Below are 26,083 nucleotides of genomic sequence, written 5' to 3'. Positions count from 1 at the left end.
AGCATGCGGTGGCCCAGCCCCTCCTGAAAAAACCTAACCTCGACCCCACCTTGCCAAGCAACTACAGACCCATTTCTAAACTGCCTTTCCTCTCAAAAGCCCTTGAAAAGGTAATTTTAAGCCTGACCTTCACCAAAACACTATCCTGGAAACTTTCCAATCAGGTTTCAGGGCTCACCATAAGCACAGAGTCTGCCTTGTTGAAGGTACATAATGACCTACTGCTCACCGTTGACTCCAGCGACTGTGCAATCCTGCTCCTTCTTGACCTCAGTGCAGCATTTGACACTGTTGACCACACCATCCTAATTGACCGTCTCCGGTACGGGGTTGGTATTGATGGCACTGCCCTGAGATGGTTCATCTCTTACCTCAAAGGTAGGATTTCTCGACTAACATAAGCAACTCATTCTCCTCCCCCAGCAAATCTCTGCTGTGGGGTTCCACAAGGTTCCATCCTCGGCCCCATTCTCTTCTCCCTGTATATGCTCCCCTTAGGCTAAGTCATTGACAGGCACGGCATTTCCTTCCATTGCTATGCAGACAATACCCAACTCTATCTCCCCCTGAAGCCCAAAAAACAATCTAATCTGTTTAACCTTACCCACTGCCTCGAGGATATAAAGTGTTGGATAGCCCAGAACTTCCTCCAACTAAACGAGAATAAGTCTGAGGTCATCCTTCTCCGCCCCTCGGACTCAATGATAGCAGGCAGCCTTGGAAGCCTTACCCCACTACTCAAACCTCACGTCAAAAACCTTGGCGTGATATTTGACCCAGCATTGACATTTGACAAACAAGTCAATGCTGTGGTAAAAGCTAGCTTCTTTCAGCTTCGGACGATAGCTAAAATAAAACAATTCCTCCAGTTTGATGACCTGGAAAAGATCATCCACACATTCATCTCCTCCCGCCTAGATTACTGCAACTCCCTTTACACTGGCATCAGCCAATCTTCCCTGTCCCGCCTGCAACTGGTCCAAAACGCCGCAGTGAGACTCCTGACGGGCACCCGAAAAAGGGACCACATCACCCCGATCCTGGCCTCTCTCCACTGGCTCCCTGTGCGGTTCCGTATAAACTTCAAGACCCTCCTCTATGTCTACAAAGCCCTCGATGGGCTTGCCCCCACCTACATAAAAAGTCTTCTCACCCACCACTCCACCTCCAGGCCCCTCAGATCGGCCGACTTGGGGTTGCTGAATGTCCCGCGGTCTAGGCATAAACTCAGGGGCGACCGCGCCTTTGCGGTTGCAGCTCCTAGACTGTGAAACAGCATCCCCCTTCCCATCAGAACTGCCCCCTCCATCAACTCTTTAAAGTCAAGACTAAAGACCTATCTATACTCCCAAGCCTTTCCTGACGTCCTCTGAGTGAGGGCTACATGTATATATGTATGTAGTTTGTTTTGTTGTGCTATTCTTATAACAAATGTAAAGTACTTCGGCCAACAAGAGTTGTTTTTTAAATGTGCTATAGAAATAAATGTGACTATGGCGGACCAATTGAATAACTACTTTGGTTCCGTCTTCACTAAGGAAGACATAAATAATCTGCCGGAAATAGCAGGGGACCGCGGGTCAAAGGAGTTGGAGGAATTGAGTGAAATCCAGGTTAGCCGGGAAGTGGTGTTGGGTAAATTAAAGGGATTAAAGGCCGATAAATCCCCAGGGCCAGATAGGCTGCATCCCAGAGTACTTAAGGAAGTAGCTCCAGAAATAGTGGATGCATTAGTAATAATCTTTCAAAACTCGTTAGATTCTGGAGTAGTTCCTGAGGATTGGCGGGTAGCAAACGTAACCCCACTTTTTAAGAAGGGAGGGAGAGAGAAAACGGGGAATTACAGACCAGTTAGTCTAACATCGGTAGTGGGGAAACTGCTAGAGTCAGTTATTAAAGATGGGATAGCAGCACATTTGGAAAGTGGTGAAATCATTGGACAAAGTCAGCATGGATTTACAAAAGGTAAATCATGTCTGACGAATCTTATAGAATTTTTCGAGGATGTAACTAGTAGCGTGGATAGGGGAGAACCAGTGGATGTGGTGTATCTGGACTTCCAGAAGGCTTTCGACAAGGTCCCACATAAGAGATTAGTTTACAAACTTAAAGCACACGGCATTGGGGGTTCAGTATTGATGTGGATAGAGAACTGGCTGGCAAACAGGAAGCAAAGGGTAGGAGTAAACGGGTCCTTTTCACAATGGCAGGCAGTGACTAGTGGGGTACCGCAAGGCTCAGTGCTGGGACCCCAGCTATTTACAATATATATTAATGATCCTGGATGAGGGAATTGAAGGCAATATCTCCAAGTTTGCGGATGACACTAAGCTGGGGGGCAGTGTTAGCTGTGAGGAGGATGCTAGGAGACTGCAAGGTGACTTGGATAGGCTGGGTGAGTGGGCAAATGTTTGGCAGATGCAGTATAATGTGGATAAATGTGAGGTTATCCATTTTGGTGGCAAAAACAGGAAAGCAGACTATTATCTAAATGGTGGCCGACTAGGAAAAGGGGAGATGCAGCGAGACCTGGGTGTCATGGTACACCAGTCATTGAAAGTGGGCATGCAGGTGCAGCAGGCAGTGAAGAAAGCGAATGGTATGTTAGCTTTCATAGCAAATGGATTTGAGTATAGGAGCAGGTAGGTTCTACTGCAGTTGTACAGGGTCTTGGTGAGACCACACCTGGAGTATTGCGTACAGTTTTGGTCTCCAAATCTGAGGAAGGACATTATTGCCATAGAGGGAGTGCAGAGAAGGTTCACCAGACTGATTCCTGGGATGTCAGGACTGTCTTATGAAGAAAGACTGGATAGACTTGGTTTATACTCTCTAGAATTTAGGAGATTGAGAGGGGATCTTATAGAAACTTACAAAATTCTTAAGGGGTTGGACAGGCTAGATGCAGGAAGATTGCTCCCGATGTTGGGGAAGTCCAGGACAAGGGGTCACAGCTTAAGGATAAGGGGGAAATCCTTTAAAACCGTGATGAGAAGAACTTTTTTCACACAGAGAGTGGTGAATCTCTGGAACTCCCTGCCACAGAGGGTAGTCGAGGCCAGTTCATTGGCTATATTTAAGAGGGAGTTAGATGTGGCCCTTGTGGCTAAGGGGATCAGAGGGTATGGAGAGAAGGCAGGTACGGGATACTGAGTTGGATGATCAGCCATGATCATATTGAATGGCGGTGCAGGCTCGAAGGGCCGAATGGCCTACTCCTGCACCTAATTTCTATGTTTCTATGTTTCTATGTTTGACTTGACTTGACTATACCCACAGATACGGCGTCAGAATAAAACTGACACCTCATGCTCTCCTCGTCCAAGAGGGAGACATTAAGCAGCCCTGAAACAGGTACCGCTGGCGAGGCCCCCCGAGGAGATCCGCGCTGACACAACTCCTCCTGTTGGAGTGTATCTTGCTGGAGCATCCTCTCCATTAGGAGCTCCATCCTGGACAAACGTCCAAAGACGTTATCCATTACGGGAGGGGAACCCTCCCAGTTGACTCATCCGAGTCTACTGGCTGTGCAGACATTTTAGTGGCTTTCCGCCCCAATGGTGCAGCCACAGTGCTCTCAGACACCAAGTCTGCAGTCGCTGGTCGTACCGTTAGCAACTCGGTAGGTGAGCTAGGCGGCCGCCCGCTAACCACACTTCCACGGTCTTCCATAGCTCTTCTCCCGGCGGCTCACCTTGACTTCACCCTCGACGCTTTCTCCATACTCGAACTTGCTGAAACGAGAATTACCAGGCGCAGAAAACGACCTCTGAATAGGTTTTACACTTACCTGAGGGTTTTTAAAACTTACCGCTGGAGGAGCGACGCACCTCCCAGCCGGTCACTGCGCCATGCGTCAGACGTAATGACGGGGTTCTTCACGGAATCACTCACGTGACTCCGAAGTAAAATATGAGGTGCTGTTCCTCCAATTTCACTGGGCCTCACTCTGACAATGTAGGAGGCCCAGGTCAGAAAGGTCAGTGTGAGAATGGGAGGGGGAGTTAAAGTGCTGAGGAACTGGGAGATTAGGTAGGTATAGGCGGACTGAGCGGTGGTGTTCAGTGAAACAATCGCCGAGCCTGGTCCCACCATTAAACTTTTCCCCCTCCACCTTAAACTCTTATTCTCATCCTAACCTCTACTGCCCTCTAGTGTTGGATATTTCCAACCTGGGAAAATGGTTCTGACTGTCTAACTCTAACCTATCTCTGCCTCTCATAATGTTATGTACTACTATCAGGTCTCCCCTGAAACTCCAACACTGCAGAGAAAACAATGCAAGTTCCCTTGTAACTGACAGCCTCTAATCCAGGCAGTTTTCTGGTAAACCCCAAAGCCTCCACATCTTTCCTGTAATGGGGCGGCCAGAACGGCACACAACACTCCAAATGTGACCTGACCAAAGTCACTCTGGCCGGGCAGCTCAGTCACTCTGGCCAGGCAGCTCAGTCACTCTGGCTGTTGTGCGCTGAAGGCACTGGTTTCCAGAGGGCTAGTGTGGACATTGTAGACTGAATGGATTTTTGGACTTGCAGTTCAGTGAGTCATGGCTGGTGGGCTGGCAGTTCACCAAGTCATGGGTGGTGGGCTGGCACTTCAGTCACTTACAGCTGGTGGGCTGGCATTTCACTTACTCATGCCTGGTGGGCTGGCAGCCCAGTCACTCACAGCTGGTGGTGGCAGTTCACTCAGTCACCCCTCTTCCCTTCTCTCCCCACTCTGCTCCATGCCATTCCCCTCCCCCACACGCATTCAGTCCATCTCCCCTCAATCTTCCCCCATGCACTCTTAGTGGCTTTCCGACAGCGCAACCATTCCTGCCTATTAAGTTACTATTGTGATGAAGAGCACGCAGGCATGGCTAGTGGAAAAAGGATTTATTAAAGTTTAAAATGTGAATGACTTAAAATATAACAACAATTTAAATGTTAAAGATGAGATTTATTAAGTTATTTTTGTTGTGTCTCTTGCTGTGTTCTGCTGCTCACTGCCTCTTGATAACACTTTGGTTTTGATATAAAAAAAAGACAATTTTAATATAGAGAGATTAAGTGGTCAAATTTCAACAAAGAAAATCTGAGAATTTACTTCAAAAGTCATCATGGTGTGCAGGCCGCAAGTCCAACCTAACAGCACTCCTAGCCAATTTTACAGCATTTCAAGCACACACATACACACACATACACCCAAAGATCGTCCGGTTCTGGAAGGCGGAGGGGGGCTCTGAGCGAGGTGGGCAAAAATGACGGCCGCACGTGGCGGCGTTCTCTCGGAAATCACACCACAGCTAGTCAAAAACGGTAAAGATCAGACTTTTAGTAATATAAGATAGATAGGATCCTTTTAGAAACAGAGAAACATAGAAAATAGGTGCAGGAGTAGAGGCCATTCGGCCCTTCGAGCCTGCACCATTCGCCCTTCAATATGATCATGGCTGATCATCCAACTCAGTATCCTGTACCTGCCTTCTCTCCATACCCCCTGATCCCTTTAGCCACAAGGGCCACATCTAACTCCCTCTTAAATATGGTCAATGAACTGGCCTCAACTACCTTCTGTGGCAGAGAATTCCAGAGAATCACCACTCTCTGTGAGAATCACCACATCTCGGTCCTAAAAGACTTCGCCCTTATCCTTAAACTGTGGCCCCTTGTAGAACTGCATCATGACTTTCTACTGAGTTTTTTCATCTGTTGTTCCAGGCATTCTCTTCCGGAGGGACTGCCATCGTGCAGGTCTTGCAGCGCGGTCTGGAGCGCGCTACCTACGAATCTATGTGTCTCCCAGACAATCTGGCTGCTCGAGGAGTGGAAAAGATCCACAATTATTACTTCAGAGATGATGCTCAGAAGATCTGGCAGGCCATCAACAAGTGAGAGACCCCTAACCCTGCCTTGGATGTCTCCCCTGCCTACATCTGACACAGCCTCGACTATTAAAGCCATTTACAGTCATTGAGGGGACAAGGGGTTGGTAGAAATGAGTCCTGCTCCACACACACACCCCATCCACTGAGCAGTGACTAATACCTGAGGTGGTGCTGAGGCCATGTACAATCACTGCCTTTGAGTAGCATTTCTAACGCAGGGAAAATGCCAGCATGTAGCGGGCAGCATAGTGGTACAGCGGTAGAGTTGTCTGAGGGTGTTATCTTTGGGCATGGGGCATTTTGGTCATCTTGGTCAGCGTGGATAAGTTGGGTCAAAGGTCCGTTATTGTCACGTGTACCAAGGTACAGTTAAATGTGATTTACCATACAGTCATACAAAAAAAACAACAATGTACATAACTACATGAAGATTAAACATAAAGTTAAATGGCCATCACAGCGGTGTGTGAGAATCCCCAGGCACACGGTGTAAGCGGAGACTCACAGCCATCAGTTCAAAGGGTTTATTCCCGAGCTGTATGGATCTGTGTGAGGTGTTGCACTTTGTGAGGCCAAATATAAGTGGAAAGTATCCAGTCAATGGCAGGATCCTTTGGATCATTGATGTACAGAGGGATCTTGTGGATTCAAGACCATACCTCCCCGAAAGTGGCAACAAACGTATTTGGTAAAGAAGGCACATGATAAGATTGCCATAATTGTTGAGGGCATTGAGTATAAGAAGCAGGAAGTCGTGATGCAGCTTTATAAGACTTTGGTTTGGCGCATTGGGATATTGCATGTAATTCTGGTCGCCCCATTACAGGAAGGACGTGGATGCTTTGAAGAGGGTGCAGAAGATATTAGGGGCGGCATTGTGGTGTTGTGGTCGAGTTGACAGAGCCAGAGACCCGGGTTTGATCCTGATAATGGGTGCTGTCTGTACAGAGTTTGTAAATTCTCCCTGTGACCACGTGGCTTTTCACCGGGTGTTCCGTTTTTTTCCCACACCAAAGGCGAGCGGGTTTATAGGTTAATTGGCTTTGGTGAAGATTGTAAATTGTCCCTGTTGTGTAGGATAGTGCTAGTGTATGGGGTGATCGCTGGTCAGCGCGTTGGCAGAATTATTTTCCCATGTGTGAGGGCACAGGTTTAGGTAAGAGGGGAAATGTGCAAGTCAAGTTTTTTGATACTGAATGATGAGTGTTTGGGTCATGCTGCTGGGGGTGGTGGTGGAAATAGATGCTATATCAATATGTGAGAGGCAGCAAATGGAGGGCTTTGATTCAAGTGCAGGCACAAGGGGTTAGTTAAACTTGGCATCCTGTTCGGCATTGACAACAGTGTGGGCCAGGGAGCCGGTTCCAGTGCTATACTGGTCCATTTTCTAAACGTTAACAACGTTTCCACCTAATATTTAACTTTCCCTGTCCTTGCCTAATCACTATGCCTTTCCATATGCCCCGATGTTTCCTGCATCCTCGTCGACTCTCACCCCTACATGGCCTGTATCCTCCCTCCGTCTCCCTCCTGAGGAACAGCAGTTGGAGGGGGGTGGAGCAGATTTCTAGGCTGGAGTCGGGATGTATGAGGTTTGACGGGAGCTACACACAAGACTGGAACTGTAAGATTGGAGCCTGAGTCTCCAGCTGTTGTGCGGAGAGTGGCCCAACTGGGTAAACTGGTCACAATGCTCTCTTTGATCGTTACTCCAGCCATTTGTTTGATATCCTCATCCACAAGTCCTTCTATAAATCAGCCCATCCTGACTGACCTTTCCCACCCTCTGACCTGCCCTTCCCTCCCTCATTACCTTCCCTCTCCTCGCCCCTTGCATCTCGTCACTCACACAGCTCCTCGTTGCTTTCATCCGCTTGCTCCCCTGTACAGAAGCAAATCCAACAGTGGTCTCGAGTTTTCTACACCATCCCTCCATTAACGCTCTCCTTCCTTCCTTCAAAGGTTTACAGAAAACATCGTTGACCTTTACTATGAGAACGACACAAGTGTCCAGAGTGATCCAGAACTTCAAGCCTGGGTGAAGGAGATCTTCACCGAAGGATTATTGGCCAAGCAATCGTCAGGTACTCTTCAAATCTCGTCGTGTTGATCAGTGTCTATCGATCGACCGCTGTTGATATCCAGTTCTCATAAGGTCATAAGTGATAGGAGTAGAATCAGGCCATTCGGCCCATCGAGTCTACTCCGCCATTCAATCACGGCTGATCTATCTCTCCCTCCTAACCCCATTCTCCTGCCTCCTCCCCATAACTGCTGACACCAGCATTAATCAACAATCTATCTCTCTGTCCTGTCACGGAGCTCTGGGGCAGACAATCAGGAGGCAGTGCCCTCTAACTTCCTCTCCTCTCCTCATATCCCTGTGCCCTCTAGTTTTAGACTCCCCTACCCTGGGGAGAGATTGTGACCTCTCTATACCCCTCATGGTTTTATAAACTCGACATTAGTTTTGTTTAGTTTACTATTGTCATGTGTACTGAGGTGGAATGAAAAGCTTTTGTTTACATGCTATCCAGTCATAGTAAAGTCTATACATAAATACAATCAGGCAGTACACAGATAAACGGGACATCATCCAGAGCAAAGATATAACATTGAATTCCGATAGTCCGATTAAAGACAGTTCAAAGATCTCCAATGAGGTAGATGGGAGGTCATGACTGCACTCCTGTTGATGAGATGACCATCCAGTTGCCTAATTACAGCTGGGACGAAACTGATAGGGGGTAAAACATTTTACAAGATATAACATTACATGCACTGAACCTGGGACACATTTTTAGTTTAGCTTGGAGTAACAGCACGGAAACAGTTCCTTTGGCGCACGGAGTCCGAGTCGACCAGCGATCCCCGCACACTAGCACTATCCTACTACATACCAGGGACAATTTGCACTTCAACCAAGACAATTAAACTACATACCTGCACGTCTTTAGAGTGTGGGAAGAAAATCTCGGCGAAAAGCCACGTGTTCACGGGGAGAACGTACAAACTCCGCACAGACAGCAGCTGCAGTTAAGATCGAACCCGGGTCTCTGGCACTGCAAGCACTGTAAGGCAGCTGCACCACCGAACCGCCCCTATTGACAGAATTAGGCCATGCCGTTAGCTTTGTGTTAGCGACTCTCTTCAGATATCCCCTTGAATTCTGGATAGGTACATGGATGTGCAGGCAAATAAATATTGGTCTTTGCATCATATTGAGTACAGACATTATTTGCTGAAGGACCTGCTACTGTGCTCTAAGGTTCTATGTGATAGGAAATAGTAAGATTAAACGTGAACTTACCAGTTCGAAGTTTGATCATTATTTTATGAGGAGTACGTTGAGGGAATACGTGAAGAACCCCGCCAGGACGCATGCGTGTCATTCTTCAAAGCAGCGGTGTGAAATCACAGATAACTGTAATGACTAAACATAGTAAGATTAGAGAAGAAGATACCAGTTGAGTATATGATCAAGGGTGGGAGCGGAGGGCACGTATTCCCTCAACGTTACTCCTCATAAAATAATGATCAAACTTCGAACTGGTAAGTTCTCGTTTAATCTTACTATTTTACTTCGGAGTCACATGAGTGACTACGTGAAGATTTTAAAGCTTTGTGATTCCATGCCGTGGAAACGAGTCCATGCATCACATCTGTCTTGATTATGGGGAGAATAGTGTTACATAGAAACATAGAAACATAGAAACATAGAAAGTAGGTGCGAGAGTAGACCACCAGGTCCGTCGAGCCCGCACCGCCATTCGCTCATGGCTGAACACTAAACAGACACACTTACCCACAAACAGTAGACACAAGACACAGAACACAAGACACTACCCTCCCCTTTATACCGCTATCACCCCTCTCCACCCCAAGAACCTCGTGATCTCCTGGGGGAGGCAAAAAACCGGATAAAAACCCAGGCCAATTCGGGAAAAAAATCCGGGAAATTCCTCTCCGACCCCAATCCAGGCGATCGACACTTGTCCAGGAGATCACTCAGGTCTTACTATACTAACCATACCGAGGTCCATATCCCTGCCCTCTCCCCGTAGCCCCTTATCCCCTTGGCAGCTAAAAAACCATCTATTTTAGTCTTAAATATATTTAAAGTTTCTGCTTCCACTGCTCCCTGGGGCAGTGAATTCCATAAATTAACCACCCTCTGGGTGAAGAAGTTCTTCCTCATCTCAGTTTTAAAAGAGCCCCCCCTTATTCTGCAACTATGTCCCCTAGTTCTAGTTTCCCCGATCATTGGGAACATCCTAGGTGCATCCACCCGATCAAGGCCCCTCACGATCTTATATGTTTCAATGAGATCGCCTCTCATTCTTCTAAACTCCAAAGAGTAGAGTTCCAGCCTACTTAACCTTTCCTCATATGTCAATCCCCTCATTGCAGGAATTAATCTTGTAAACCTTCGCTGCACTGCCTCCAGGGCTAGTACATCCTTTCTTAAGTATGGACCCCAGAACTGTACACAGTATTCCAAATGTGGTCTCACTAATACTGTGTACAGCTGCAGCAAGACCTCCGTGTTTTTATACTCAATCCCCCTAGCAATAAAGGCCAAAACTCCATTGGCCTTCCTGATTGCTTGCTGCACCTGCATACTAACTTTTAGTGATTCATGTACTAATACCCCTAGATCCCTTTGCGTTGCATTACAACGCAGCTCCTCCTCCTTTAGAAAATAACTTGCCCTATCATTTTTTTTCCCAAAGTGAATGACTTCACATTTATTAGTATTAAATTTCATCTGCCAAGTTGTTGCCCACTCACCTAGCTTATCTATATCCTTTTGCAGACTCTTCCTATCCTCCTCATCCCCTACTTTTCCTCCCATTTTTGTATCGTCCGCAAATTTTGATATATTACACTTGGTTCCCTCCTCCAAATCATTTATATAAATTGTGAACAACTGGGGTCCCAGCACCGACAGTTAACATTATTAGACATCAATGCGATATTGAAAAACAACGATAAATTTATTAACACCAAATTATAGCCCCTATTTATGGGGTAAAATTATATTACAGAACTTAAAATTGTTTCTGCAAATGTTCCAGGTTCAATTACTGATTTGTTATAAAATCGTTGGAAAGTTTTCTCGGTTGACCATCCTGCTGTCTTGAGGATTTGGTCCATAGGAACGTCCAACTTCATAGCTGCCGATGTAGCTGCAGCCCTGGTGGAGTGAGATTTAAAAATGTTAGTGTCTACTCCAGCCTTTATTAGGACCTGTTTTAGCCATCTCGAGATGGTCTGGACTGTCACTTTTTTGTGTGGCTGTTTGTAGCTGATTAAAAGTGCCATTTCTTTGCCTCTGATGATCTTAGTATACTCCAATGCTCACATCCTATATTTGGGAGTACCTGGTTCTTGGGGGATTAACATTAAAAATGCCCCTCATGAGTTTAGTTACCAGGGGGTGTGTCCCAACAGAATGCTGCTCTGTTCCTTGCCACAGGTATGTTGACAGAGCACTTCTGGCGCAGTTGATGGCACTATAACTGAGCCCCTCATCGTAATGGAGGCTTGCCAGGAATTCAAGAACAGACGGGATGTTCATAGATCTGTGGGTGATGTTATTGTTGTGACAGTGCATTTCCCATTTCTTGATGTACACCAAGCACTGTTTTTTGGTGGACTGTCTGTGGGCCGCTGAAATAATATCCACTGTTCGGTCCGTCAGTCCCAGGTGTAGTAGAGGTGCTTTCAAACTCTACAAATTAATAGGTTTATATAATTATGACATGGGTGGCTTTCCCTTGTTACGGGATGAACCAGTAAATTAGGTCTATGATGGATGGTGATGCATGGTTCTAATACCATGTCGAGTATCACCGGGAACCATGGTTGAGTAGGCCAATCGGGTACTATCAAAATACCAGGCGCAGAGTCTTGCTGTATTTTCCTTAATACCCAACTGATGAGGCAGAAAGGAGGGAATGCATCAATAAACAATTTCCCCCAATGCAGCGAAAATGCATCTGTTACTGCTGCCCCAGGGTCTGGTTCCCATGAAACATAGTTCGATAACTGATGATTGAGCCTGGATGCGAATAGATCGATATCTGGTGTTCCATACCGTGCTGTAATTTCAGCAAATACTTTTTTATCCAACATCCATCGGTGTTTTCATTGAATTTGCGTGACCTGGTGTCTGCCACTAAATTTAGTTTACCTGGTAAGTAGGTAGCTGATATCCAAATATCTCTCTGGATACACCATTGCCAAATTGTATTGGCCAGATCGTCACATGATGTCGATTTGTTTCCACCCATATGGTTGATATATGCTACCACGGTGGTGTTGTCAATTTGTAGTCTAACATGTTGGTGATATAACCCAGAACAATATGACTTAAGGCCATGGAATGCACCTAACATTTCCAGGTAGTTTATGCCCAGTGTTTGTAATAATGATGTCTCCTGTGCATTCCATCTCCCTCCACAGCTGGAGATGGAATTGGTAGCACCCCAACCAAGTGCACTGGCATCAGTTTGTAGTACCATAGGCGGGTTGCTGGTAATGATTGGATTGGAACAATGCCCAATGTTATCTTTCCACCATTTTAGTTCCATTATGGCCTCTGTTGGTAGCTTCATTGGTCTGTCAAAATGACCACCATTAATTTTGAGTGCTCGTATTTTAGCCCTCCACTGTGGTTGAAGGTGTTAATTTAGATTTAACTGGATGGATGATAAACCCCAGTTTTTCAAATAATTGTTTTGTGGCTGTTACCGTTTGTTTAGCCAATTCCAAAGTTTTGCCCACAATAAGTGTGTCATCTAGATATGCCATTACCATGTGTTTTTGTTTCCGCAGAAACGCTAGGGCTGGTTTCAAAATTTTAGTGAACAGCCTGGGGGCTGATGTTAGCCCATTAGGTTGTGCCCTGTACTGCCAATGCTGACCCATCCAGTTGAATTTTAAATAACATCTGTGGTCACCTCTTATGGGTACTGTATAATAATAATAATAATATATCTTTTATTGTCATTGCACGTCAGTGCAACGAGATTTAGTGTGCAGCTCCACTGATGTACAAGAAAGGTATAGTAAGCATCTTTTAAATCGATGCTTGCCATGTAGTAACCTTTGGAAATCAATTGCTTAGCAGTAACAAAGGTTTCCATCTTGAAATGAATATATTGTACGAAAGTATTCAAATTAGTCAAATCTATGATGATGCGGCAACCACCATCTTTCTTGTTTATGATAAAGATTTTGGACACGAGTTCCTGTGATTCGTGTTGGGTTTTCTCAATTACTCCTTTTTTATAAAGCCGCTGTAGTTCAGCATGTGTTTTGATTTTTCTTTGCATGTAAGCACGAACATTCGGTTCGGTACACGCTGAACTGGAGGGTTATGTTTTTGTATAAATTCTATGGTATATCCCTGGATACTGCTTAAAATATAAGTGTCGGTAGTTAACTTATTCCATGCATCCAGATAGAAGTGTAATCTCCCACCAACCTCCATGCTCCCTTCAATTCGTAAGGAACCAGACCCACCTACCTCCATGGTTACCAGTGGTAGGTTTATTACTTTTTCGGGAAATCCTCCGTGGACGTTGAGGCGCCGGTGTCTGGGTCTGTAGTTGGGTTGTTGTTGGGGGTTTGCGCATTTTCCAGGAAGGCCGGTCTGGGCCATGGCCTAAAAAAGACCGATGTTGAGCGTACCTGGCCTTCGAGCTTTCACCAGTTTGTCTTGTCCGACTGGTGGGTGCGTAGGGGTGCTGTTTCTGGCCGAAGTAGTTTTTAGACGTTGCTTTAATGAGCCCCAGGGTTTTAGCCTCTTCGTCAAGTTCTTTTACCTGTTTGGATAAGTCACCTCCAAATAGTAATATTGGTGGTTTGGAGGTTTAGGGTTTGCACAGGCCTGCAAATTTGGGGTCTAAAGCCGGTTGGATGGCACTCTTCCTAATACTCTTTAACTCGTATTGGGAGTTGCAAAATAAAGCCAGTGCATCCTGCTGATCTTGTGTCATGTCTTTTTCGTTTATTGTGCGGGCGAAAGCCGTAATTCCCGCTGTTAGGACTTTCAGAACTTTCTGTAGTTTCAAGTCCCAGGCTCTGATTGATGCTCCGACATGTTTCCAAATACACTGGTTGACACTGGGAACATTTAGTGATTTGCAGTTCCCTGGTGATAAGTGTCTTGCTGTGGTGTCCAATAATGCCTGTCCTTGTACCTGATTGAATGACATGTAGTCGATACTTGCAGCTATTTTAGGTTCCAGGTTTTGGCCAGTTTGGTCAGGTTGAATGTACTGGGACACCATATCCAATAGGTTTTTGTTTTCTTGCACCCCATGCACACTAGGAGTATGTTCTGCACACCCCTCTTCAGGGTTAGCTCAGAATTGACCCCCCGTACTCCCCTCTGATGAGGGAGAAGCACTGTGCAGCCCTACAAGAGGTACTGTTGTGGGACTTACTAGCTGCCCACTGTGACTAGTCTCCATCTCCCGGAGCCTGTCACTTTGGAGCATTTACTCCATCAGCCGCTCCAACCGGCTCCAATGCTCTCGGGCACTGGCCGCTCGCGGCTGCTCCTCAAACCGCTCCAACCGGCCCCAATGCTCATGGGCACTGCCCGCTCGCGGCTGTTCAAAATTGGACTCATCGGAGTCAACGACTCTGTCCGTTTTTTGCTTTGCTTTACCGCCCGGCCGCGGTGTTGATTTGGCCGGTGCGGGGGCGAAGTCGGGCACAGCTGTTCCCATTACGGGAGATTGGTGTGCCGTTGGCTGCTGCTGGCTGCCCGCAACTCCGCGGTTCTCCCCCGCCAGCTTTTTCGCAGCCCTCTTGTTTTTCTTGGATCTGTCCATGCCTCCACCTGTGAAGTAAGTGGAAAGAATGCAGTCTCCTTACCTGCTGTTCCCGGCTTTTAAATTCTGCCGCTAAGGCCCCTGCTGTGACTCGATGCAATGCGTGTAGCGATATGACACGCATGAGTCCGGGCGGGGTTCTTCACGAAGTCACTCACGTGACTCCGAAGTAAAATATGTTGTTAAGCTGGAAAGAGAGCAGAGAAGTTATACGAGAATGTTGCCAGGATTAAAGTGCCTGAGCTATGGGGAGAGGTTGAGCAGGTCAGGACTTTATTCCTTGGAGCGCAGGAAGTTGAGAAGCAATGTTGCCGAGGTGTAAAAGATCACGAAGGTAATAGATAGGTAAATGCACAGTCTTGTACCCAGAGTAGGGGAATCAAGAACAGCCAAGAACAGTTGAAGGTGAGAGGGGAAAGATTTAATAGGAACCTGAAGGGGATTATTTTCTCTCACAGTGGGTGGGATGCTGACACTGCTCGGCAGAGAGTTGATGCATTCATTGCCGCAGTTCGCATTCTACATACTGAGTGCTTTGGTGGACTTCAGATCATTCTTGTAACATCTCTGATCTTTCTCACTAGGCTTCCCTTCATCATTTCACTCCAAGACCGAACTCATCAAGTTCCTAACCATGGTCATCTTCACCTGTTCTGGACAACATTCTTCAGTAAACGTTGGACAGGTCAGCTCGCATTTCATGGAATTGATGCTCCAATGCAACACAATGCACTGGACTATGACACAGCAGCAGCCTCCAGCGCAGTCTGGACCCTGACCTCAGGCAGGGGCGGAAAACCCGGGGGGGCCAGAGGGGACACGTCCCCCCCATGTTTTGAGGGTTGGCAACATCCCCACCAGGTTAACCTGCCTGGGCTTGCGGGAAATATGGCCAGCGCGGAGAAGCAGCGCTGGTATCCCGTCAGTCCAGACAGGGCTGTTAGTTAACCCGGTGAGACAGGCAGAGTTGAGCTGCATTTAGCGCTGGATTGAGACTCCGAAGCCTCGCGCACGTGTGTGAGTGTGCGCATGCACGCACGGCCACCAAAAAATTGAGTCCCTCGTCCCCTCCATGTTTTGATAGTGAGTTCCGTTCTTGACCTCAGGTGCTGTTTGTGTGGAGTTTGCATGTTCGTCTTGTGACCACATTTCCTCTGGTACTCCGGTTTCCACCCACATCCCAAAGATGTGCAGATTTGTAGGTTAATTGGCCCTGTGTAAATTGTTCCCTAGTGTGTAGGGAGTGGATGAGAATGTAGGATAACATGGAGCTAGTGTGCACGGGTGATCGATGGTCGGCACGAACTCGGTGGGGCAAAGGGCCTTCCATGCTGTATCTCTAAACTAAAACCATATAACCATATAACAATTACAGCACGGAAACAGGCCATCTCAAACAATGGTTAACCTTGAACACTAATGCTGCGTGCCCCCATCTCTTCCAATTCCTAATTTTATGAATCAACTCCAAGATGCCATTTCCCAACCCATCCTGCCACTTTGGTTGAACCCTGCAGAGGTTTCTGAATGTTCCCTTCTTGTGTCCTTCACTTTGTGTTCTTCCATTATGTTCTTCCGATCCAAGTATAAATCTATCGATCACCTGCCCCCCCCCCCCCCCCCCCCCCCCCACCCCCACCTGATTCCCACATTTGCATTCTACTGTGTTTGTTTTCCTAGTATGACTGGGGCTTCTGTGTACAAAACTACCCTTCCATGATGGGGAAACCTGCACCGACCAAAAAGGGACAAGTCACCGAAGCAGATATTGTCGACACTTTGCCAAGTGGAATAAAACAATACAAAGTGGTTGCAACCATCCATCTGCTCAGTCAACCAGCCCCCATTAACGTAAGTAGCAGAAAAACTGATCAGCCGAATGGAGAAATGTTGCACTAAAAGAATAAGAGTTGTATCTCTGTATCTCTGGCATTTCTTCTGTTAGTTGTATCTGTGTGTCTACATGTGTGTATGTGTCTCCTGGTGTATGACTGCCTGTCAGTCTGTATGTCTGTCTGTCTATTTATTTTTCTGTGTGTCTTAAGTGTGCCTGTCTGCGTCTGTGTCTGCATGTCTGTGTGCACCTGTGTATCAATATGTGTGTTTGTCAGTGTGTGTGCACGCGTGTCAGTATTTGCATGTGTCAGTGTGTGAGTGTCAGTGTATATATGCTCGTGTGCTTCTGTGTCTATCTGACTGTGTGTAAATGTTTTTGTGCGTGTCTGTGTTTGGTGTAAGTAGGGTGTCTGTGTGTATCAGAGTGCGTATGTGTGCTTGTGAGTCCGTATCTGTCTTGTGTCTGTGTCTCTATGATTTTCTGTGGCTATGTGTATGTGTGTGCACATTTGTTAATGTGTGTGTGGGTGTGTGCATGTGTGTGTGCACGTTTGTGTGTGTACCAAAGCCAGAACCGTGCTCTGTGCATGTGTGTGTGCTGAGCTGTCACCCTGGTTTGATCAGGACACCCGTCTCTTCACTCCCTGCAGACTGAGCTGGGCAAGTACGTGGAGGAGCGCTTCACTGAGCTGCCGGCAAGAGCTCACATCACAGAATTCCACACAGCCCTGCAGCAGATCGAGCAGGATATTATAAAGAGGAACCAGAACCTTTCTCCACCCTACACCTATCTCCTGCCCAGTTTGATCGACAATAGTGTGGCAGTCTAACCACGCCATTGCACCATCATCAACCTGCTTCACGCTTTGCTTCAAGATTAAAATTATAATTGCAAAACTTTTATTGCCAAATTAAACCAGCCAATCTCTCCCGCCCTCTGATCCACACCGCACGCACACAGCCTGATATTCCCTTCCCAATGAATTCCAAGGCCACTCTGCCCTTCCACCACCTCCACCTGGAACCTGAGTAGCAACTTGTTCACTCAGAGGGTGGTGGGTCTATGGAATGAGCTACCGGAGGAGGTAGTTCAGGCAGAAACTATAATAATGTGTAAAAGGCACGTGGATAGGAAAGATTTAGGGGGATACGGGGCAAACAAAGGCAAGTGGGACCAGTGTAGACGAGGCATGTTGGTCAGCATGGAATTGGGCCGAAGGGCCTGTTTCTGTGCTGTATGTCTGTATTCTGCCGTTACCTGATTTGCTGACAAGACTTTCCACACATGTGCCTTTCAGATGGTCTTCTTTACCCCTGTTTCTCCTCTGTCATATTTGATCTTCTCCACCGAGAGTGCCCTCGATCCAGTTCTCACGTACTCTGCTCTCGGTCAGATCAAGGGGACTGTTGATTTTGCTCCACCAGTCTCCCATTGAATAAAACCACTCCACCTCTCTGATCCAATCTGGGGTTTTGATCAATTCCCACCCTGAAGACCATGTTCATCAGACACAGGAACAGAATTAGGCCATTCAGCCCATCGAGTCTGCTCCACCATTCGATGGTGGCTGATCGATCTTTACTACCTTCTCCCCGTAACCTTTGATGTCCTTACTGATCAATACTGAAGGCTGTTTTATTGCTCATTGTTGCTCAGTTGCTAATCAGCAACACTCCCGTTCTGCCTGCAAGGAGGAACATGCTTGCTTTTCCCTCCCCCATGCATTGTCTCTCCTTCTCCAAAGACAATGCCAGCCAATGCAGCGTTCCTGGGTTTTGTTTCAGGTTTCTAACATCTACACTATAATCAATTGAAAATCAAAACGGTTATTTTTTATTGATTAAAATGAAATATAAATTCCAAAGTTGGCTTTCATTCTGAATTTTGTCTAAAGCTTGTAACTGCTACACCATGGAGGTGCATGCTTAATGTTCTTGTTAGGAACTGGGAATCAAATTGCAGAAGACCTTGACAAAACTCCTTGTTCTGCTGGCATTTGTGTAAACAGAATTGATACAGGCGCATGAGTTAAGTAAGATCCTTAAAATGACACAGTGCGACATGGTAATGTGGAAAATACTGGACCCAGGCTTACCGGAATATTGCATTAGATGGCAGATCTGATCTAGCATTCATCAGTAGAGATAATTAAAGTGGGTAGGAAGTAACTACAGATGCTTGTTTACACGGAAGGTAGTCACAAAATGCTGGAGTAACTCAGAATCTCTGAATAGCTGGAGTGGGTGACCTTTCATGTGGAGACCCTTCTTCAGTCTGAGTTTGAAGAAGGGTCTCAACTTGTAATGTCACAGATTCGTTCTACACAGAGATGCTGCCTGTTCTGCAGTTAAGATTGTTTCACAGACTCTGAACTTTAGAAAAGTCATCACAGGCCATTACAGTACACACACTACAGCACGGTGTAATGTAGTACAGTACAACATAGTACAACACTGTTCAGCATGGCATAGCACACACAGTGCAGCAGAATACCACATGCAACACTATAGGACAGTACCACACATTGCAACACAGTACAACATAGAATCTTTATCTCTGGGCACAAACATCCAAAACTAGAGGGCATAGCTATAAGGTGAGAGGGGGAAGTTTGTTTTTACACCGAGGTTGGTGAGGCATGGAATGCATTGCCATGGGTGTTAGTGGAGGCAGATACTACAGTGGTGTTTAAGAGGCATTTGGATCGGCACATGGAAGTGCAGGAATAGAAGGACATGGATCATGTACAGGGAAATGAAATCAGTTTAACTTGGCATCATGTTGATGGAAGCTCACAAAGGGATAGGAGAGTATGGCCAAGTGTAATAGGGATCGATGTGAAAGGTGAGATGCGTAAGGAATTAAAAGTATTGTATATGAATGCGCGAAGTATAAGAAGTAAAGTAGATGAGCTTGAGGCTCAGTTAGAGGTTGGTAGATATGACATTGTGGGGATTACTGAGACCTGGCTGCAGGAGGATCGGACCTGGGAACTTAATATTCAGGGTTATACATGCTATAGAAAGGACAGGCAGGTGGCCAGAGGAGGGGGGGGGGTAGCTCTGCTGGTGAGGGATGGAATTCAGTCCCTTGTGAGGGGAGACATTGGGACTGACGAGGTAGAGTCACTGTGGATTGAGTTGAGGAATTGTAAAGGCAAGAAGCCACTAATTGGTGTTATCTACAGACCCCCAAATAGTAGCCGGGATGTAGGGTGTAAGTTGCAGCAGGAGTTAAACATGGCATGTAACAAAGATAATGCCACTGTGGTGATGGGGGATTTCAATATGCAGGTAGACTGGGAAAATCAGGTCGGTTCAGGACCCCAAGAAAGGGAGTTTGTAGAATGCCTCCGAGATGGATTCTTTTTTTTTTTTTTTTTTGAAAATATTTTTTATTGGAGATAGGTACATAACCAAAATACATCATTACATGTCAATTATTATTACATTGTCTCCAATACTTTTTACCTTTTTTTTTTTAAACTAGATAGAACTAAAGAGATAGATGAAGTAAAGAAAGAAAAGAAAGAGAAGAAAAACAAAAAACAAAAACAACAAACAAAAAAAAAAAAAAAAAAAGGTAGTTAAAGAAGAATGGAAAAATTTGTTAAAATAAAAAAGACTTCATTCGAGATATATTCGTACATTTCAGAGTATAATATTTCATCCATTCTTTAGCCCGCGTGCTAGTCAGGTTCCTGTGCTGAACCATTCTGACCCTTTAAGTAATCAATAAAAGGAGACCATGTTCCAACGAATGATTCCTGTTTATCCAACAGGGAAAATCTGATTCTTTCCACGTTTAAGGTCTCCGTCATTTCTATAATCCACATTTTAATTGTGGGGGCCGTAGGGCCTTTCCAAAATTTTAGAATTAATTTTTTTCCTGTTATTAAACTATAATCAATAAAGTTTCTTTGTGTTGTTCTAAGTGTTTGATTTAATTCTAATATTCCGAGTATTATTAATTTTGGATCTGGGTCCAATTGTATGCTGGTTACTTTAGATATTATACTAAAAATATTTACCCAGAATTTTTTTATTTTTATACAGTTTGCAAACATATGAGATAATGTAGCTTCTAAATGTTGACATTTATCACATATAGGTGAGATATGTTGAAAAATTTTATGTAGTTTTGTTTTTGAATAATGTAACCTATGTATTACTTTAAATTGTATTAGAGAATGTCTGGCGTTTAGTGAACACTGATGTATGTGTTGCAAACTTTCTTCCCAAGTATCTTTCGTTATTACTTGATTTAATTCTTTTTTCCCATGTTTGTCTGTGTAAGTCCGTCGAGGGAATGTCACTGTCTAATAAAATATTGTATATATAAGATATTAATTTTTCTGTATTAGGATGTTTGTTCCAACATTCATCAAGAATTTCTGAATTTCTAATTCGAAAATTTTGGGAGTTCGATTTTACATAATCTCTAAGTTGAAGATATCTGAAATAATCATTTCCTCGAAGTCCATAAGTCTGTTGCAATTCCTGAAATGTCAGAAAAGTACCTTCCTTGTAAAGTTGTCCCATATTTTTAATTCCATAATTCTTCCATTGTGTAAAACCCCCGTCCAACCATGAAGGCTTAAACAAAGGATTATTCACAATTGGAAGAAAAAGTGATAAATTATCTAATTTTAATGTCTTTTTTAATTGTTTCCAGATTCGTATAGCACTAAATATTATAGGGTTTTCCCTATAAATTTTTTTGTTTAATTTAGACGTAGCAAATAATATCGAACCGATATCAAAAGGTAAACAATCTTCCTTTTCCATTTTTAACCAGTCTGGTTGATGATCTATTTCTTCCAACCAGAAATTCATATTTTTAATGTTAACTGCCCAGAAATAAAACAAAAAATTGGGTAAAACCAAGCCTCCATTTATTTTTGATTTACACAAGTGTCTTTTGTTTATCCTATGATTCTTATAATCCCAGATAAAATCATTAACAATAGAGTCCAATTTTTTAAAAAAGTTTTTTGCCAGATATATCGGAATTGTCTGAAAAAGATATAGTATTTGCGGTAAAAAAATCATTTTTATGGCATTGATTTTGCCTACCATTGAGATAGGAAGTGTTTTCCAGTATTGAATATTCTTATGTAGTTTGTTCAGTAATGGGGGGAAATTTGCTTTAAATAATGATGTATATATCTTAGTTACATAAATACCTAGATATTTAAATTTTTCATTTACTATTTTAAATGGAAATTGTTGTATTGTCTGTTTGTTATGTTCCCTTATTGGCATAATTTCACTTTTATTCCAATTTATTCTGTATCCTGAAAGTGAACCAAATTGGGTTATTAGCTTTAATAAGTTTGGAATACTAATTTCTGGTTTTGTAATGTAAATTAATACATCATCTGCGTATAGAGAAATTTTATTCACTGTGTCCTTTGTGTTATACCCATGTATTTCCGGATGCCCCCTAACTCTTTCTGCCAGTGGCTCAATAGCAAGCGCAAATAATAATGGAGATAATGGGCATCCTTGTCTACAACCTCTAGATAGGCTAAATTTAGGTGACAACCTTTGGTTTGTAAATATTCTAGCCGTGGGATTTGTATATAACAGTTTTATCCATGTACAGAATTTCTCCCCTAGCTGCATATTTTCCATCACCGAAAATAAATAAGGCCATTCGACCTGATCAAATGCTTTTTCAGCGTCAAGTGAAATTATTGCTAGATCTTCATTAATAATTCTCTTAGAATATATAATATTAAATAATCTTCTTAGATTATAATATGAGTATCGTTTCTGAATAAAGCCTGTTTGGTCAGGGTGTATTAATTTATTCATCACTGTACCTAATCTATGCGCTAGTATTTTAGTTAAAATTTTCTGATCTGTATTTAAAAGTGCAATTGCTCTGTATGATCCCGGGTCTTCCAGATCTTTATCAGCTTTAGGAATAAGTGTTATTATTGATTCATTTAAAGTGTCTGGAAGTTTCTGTTGAGTATAGATATCCTCATACAGTCTTTGTAAACGTGGGCTAAGCAAATCATAAAACTTTTTATAAAATTCGGAACCTAAACCATCTGGTCCTACTGCTTTACCATTTTTTAAAGAGCCAATAGACTCCTCAATATCCTTTATCGTAATCTCCCTTTCTAATAATTCTCTATCGTTTGAATCTAAACCTTTTAAATTACATTTTATTAAAAAATCTGCTATTCCTTCTGATTGTGCTACGGTTTTAGTTGAATAAAGGTTATGATAGTATTGGAGAAATCTATCATTTATATCCTTGGGCATTTTTAATAATTCTCCTGTCTCTGTTCTAATTTTATGAATTGTTTTTTCCCCTTCCATTTTTCGTAACTGACGTGCTAATAATTTTTGTGGTTTGTCTCCAAATTCAAAATGTAGTTGTTTGGTTTTTTGATAAAGTTTTATTACTTGTTCTGAATACATTTTATTTAATTTATATTTCAATACAGCAATTTTATTATGTTTTAAAGTAGATGGCATTCTCGCATTTTCTATATCTAGTTGCTTGATTTCAATTTCTAATGTTTGTTGCTTAATCCTGTTCTCTTTATTATAAAATGCTTGAGCAGAAATTAATGTACCTCGAACATACGCTTTAAACGTTTCCCACATAAGAGAAGTAGGTGTTTCAGGGTTGTCATTTACCTCAAAAAATATTTGAATCTGTTTAATAATATATTCCTGGCATGATCTTTTGTTCAAAATTTGTGGGTTAAATCTCCAATATGCTTGTTTCTCGGACATTCCATTTAATTTAATCATGAATGTTACAGGTGCGTGATCTGAGATTATAATGTTATGGTATTTTGAATTATAAATAAATGGGATAAACGTAGAGTCAACTAAAAAATAATCTATTCTTGAGTATGTTTTGTGTACTGGTGAGTAAAATGAATATTCCCGTCCCGTTGGGTTTTCTATTCTCCAGATATCCTTAATATTAGTGGTATTAATAAATGAATTTAGAAATACACTTGATTGAGATTTTACTTTTTTTTGCCTTGATGATCTGTCTAAGTATGGATCTAGTGTACAATTGAAGTCTCCTCCAATTATTAATTTATATTGTGTAAATTCAGGAATTTTATTAAATGTTTTATTAAAAAACTTGGGGTTATCAAAATTAGGCCCATAAACATTAAGAAGAATCACTTTTTCTCCATTTAACTCTCCAACTAATATAATATATCTACCATCAATATCCACTATTGTTGAAGAGTTCTTAAAAGGTATTCCTTTACGAATTAGTATTGCAACTCCTCTGGACTTATGGGAAAAGGAGGAATGATATGATTCAGCGATCCACTTAGCTTTAAGTCTATGTTGGGATTCCTTTTTAAGGTGTGTTTCTTGTAGAAATATTATATCTGTTTTGATTAAATTTAGATGTGCCAAAACTTTACCTCTCTTAATTGGTTCATTAATTCCCTTGACATTCCAACTACAAAATGTTATTCCCTGACCCCCTCTTATCATATTAACATCTTGCATATTGTTTCTAAGGTGGTCTATAACCGAGCAGAAGGTACAACACATAGAACCTGACCCTGCTCCCGAACCTCAAATAGATGAATTTAAAATCATATACATCGCTCTTCCGAACACATCTCCTTGTATTAGTCTTATTTTTCCATTCAAACATTAAATTATAAAAATATTTAAAGTGAAAAAAGTGATAGAGTTGGTTAGTATAGGGTGAAAGAGAAAGAACTACATCTACAATTAGTGTAGTTAGTGATAGCCACACTAACGTGGCTAGAATTCTAAAGACTTCCGTAGCCTTTGTAAAAAAAAAAATTTCCAGCTCCGTGCCCGAAGAAAAAAAGATTATTTCTAACATTCAAATAACTTCTTTGGGAGTAACAAACTTATTTACATATCCATACGTACACACACACAATATGCACACATATATATATATATATACATATACATATATATACATATATACCCATATGCATACATACACAAACACGTGACCCTGCAGAAAAGTTCAAAAACAGCAAAAATTCCCAACGTTATTATTCTCACATATCATATTAATTTTTTCGCTAAATCTATAAATTTAATTTTAAATCGAAAAATAAAGAGAAAAACCGTTTAAACTTTTTAATGACGTAATCTAATTTACCTCTTGCATATCTTCCTATATAATATAAGTATGTAATTCATTTCTACGTTAATCAAAGACTAATAATTATTAATCATTGTTATCAATCATATACAGTATTAAATTTTTATGAGAAATGTTAATGTTAATAATTTTAGTGGTAATATAGATATTTAATAAGTATTAGTTGTTACATATATAGTTAGGCATGAATATACAGATAATAATATTGATTAATAAACAAAAATACAAAGATCACGGTTTTATCCAATGTCCTCCGTCCATTTCGGTTTCCGAATGTCCTTAAAGCTCTTAAAGAACTTTAAAGGTCCTTTTAGATCTGGCTTGACTCCTAAGGGTAATGTAAATTCTTCCGTCTATGGTCGTGTTATTGACTTTTTTGGCATATTCCAGTGCTTTTTCATGGTCTGTAAAAAAGTGCTCCTTGGACTTGTAGAAGACTCTTAGTCTTGCGGGGTAAAACAAACTGTATTTCAGATCAGGTACCTCCTTCAGTATTCTCTTTGTCTCAGTGAACAGCGCTCTTTTCTTGAAGACTTCTGCCGGATAATCTCGATAAATACTGAATCTCGCACCTTCAAAAAGGAGCTGTCCACCTCGAACAATTTTCTTCATTAAATCATCAAATTCATGATCCAATTGTACCTTTACGATAATTTGTCTTGGACGGCCATCATCTTGTATACGACGTCCCTGCGCTCTATGAGCTCGACCGAGTGAAGGTTTGTGATCCAATTTTAAGGCTTTTTGTAGTAGGTCTGCCACAAAATCCCGCGTACCCATTTCCTTCTCACTTCCTTCTTTCACCCCTACAATTCTTAGATTCTTACGTCTTTGACGCCCCTCCAAATCAATACACTTATCATTTAATTTGATCACCATATCGGAGAGGCGTTGATTTTCAATAAGGAGTCGACTTACTGTTTCCACACTTGTCGTCACCGAATTCTCAAGTTCGGTTATCACTGTTCTATGCTGATCAAGTATGTGATAAATGGGGTCCACCTTCGTTTCCACCGAAACAAGCCTGGTTTCCAGCACTTCCATCTGATCCTTGATCTCTTCCTCCCTCGTCTTCTTCCAGATTTCCAGCATTTGTTTAACGGTAGAAAGCATTTCTGCTTTAAAATCTACCTTAAAAGAGTCAAGTTCCTCTTTAAACTTCTCTCCAAACTTCTCTCCAAAGGTTTTCATTTCGGCAGAGAGAAAAATTTTAAGCTCCTCCATTTCAGACTTTTTCGGTTTCGCTTTCTTCGAAGGGTCTTCCTGGGCCGTCGTTGTAACTGAGGTCGAGGCCTCTGTAAGGCCTTCCTCTTCCTTCTGCGGTCTCCCTTTACCGACTTTTTTTGTCCCACGGGGGGGGGTATGTTGTACCGACGA

General features: G+C 43.0%; 1 protein-coding gene across 1 annotated transcript in view; it reads left to right on the top strand.

Annotated features, from left to right (window-relative positions):
• Nucleotides 1-18,512, top strand: part of LOC116969463 (arachidonate 5-lipoxygenase-like) — a 29,064-nt gene extending 10,552 nt beyond the window's left edge. The window contains 6 exon segments of the mRNA XM_033016356.1: nucleotides 5,706-5,875; nucleotides 7,835-7,956; nucleotides 15,306-15,406; nucleotides 16,402-16,572; nucleotides 17,208-17,668; nucleotides 18,079-18,512. Of these exon segments, the coding sequence (XP_032872247.1) occupies nucleotides 5,706-5,875; nucleotides 7,835-7,956; nucleotides 15,306-15,406; nucleotides 16,402-16,572; nucleotides 17,208-17,387 (744 nt within the window). The 3' untranslated portion in view covers nucleotides 17,388-17,668; nucleotides 18,079-18,512.
• The last annotated feature ends 7,571 nt before the right edge of the window (nucleotides 18,513-26,083 follow it).

This window comes from Amblyraja radiata, unplaced genomic scaffold (genome assembly GCF_010909765.2).
Source record: "Amblyraja radiata isolate CabotCenter1 unplaced genomic scaffold, sAmbRad1.1.pri S47, whole genome shotgun sequence".
Taxonomy (NCBI): domain Eukaryota; kingdom Metazoa; phylum Chordata; class Chondrichthyes; order Rajiformes; family Rajidae; genus Amblyraja; species Amblyraja radiata.
This window is presented reverse-complemented; position numbering and strand designations above follow the sequence as displayed.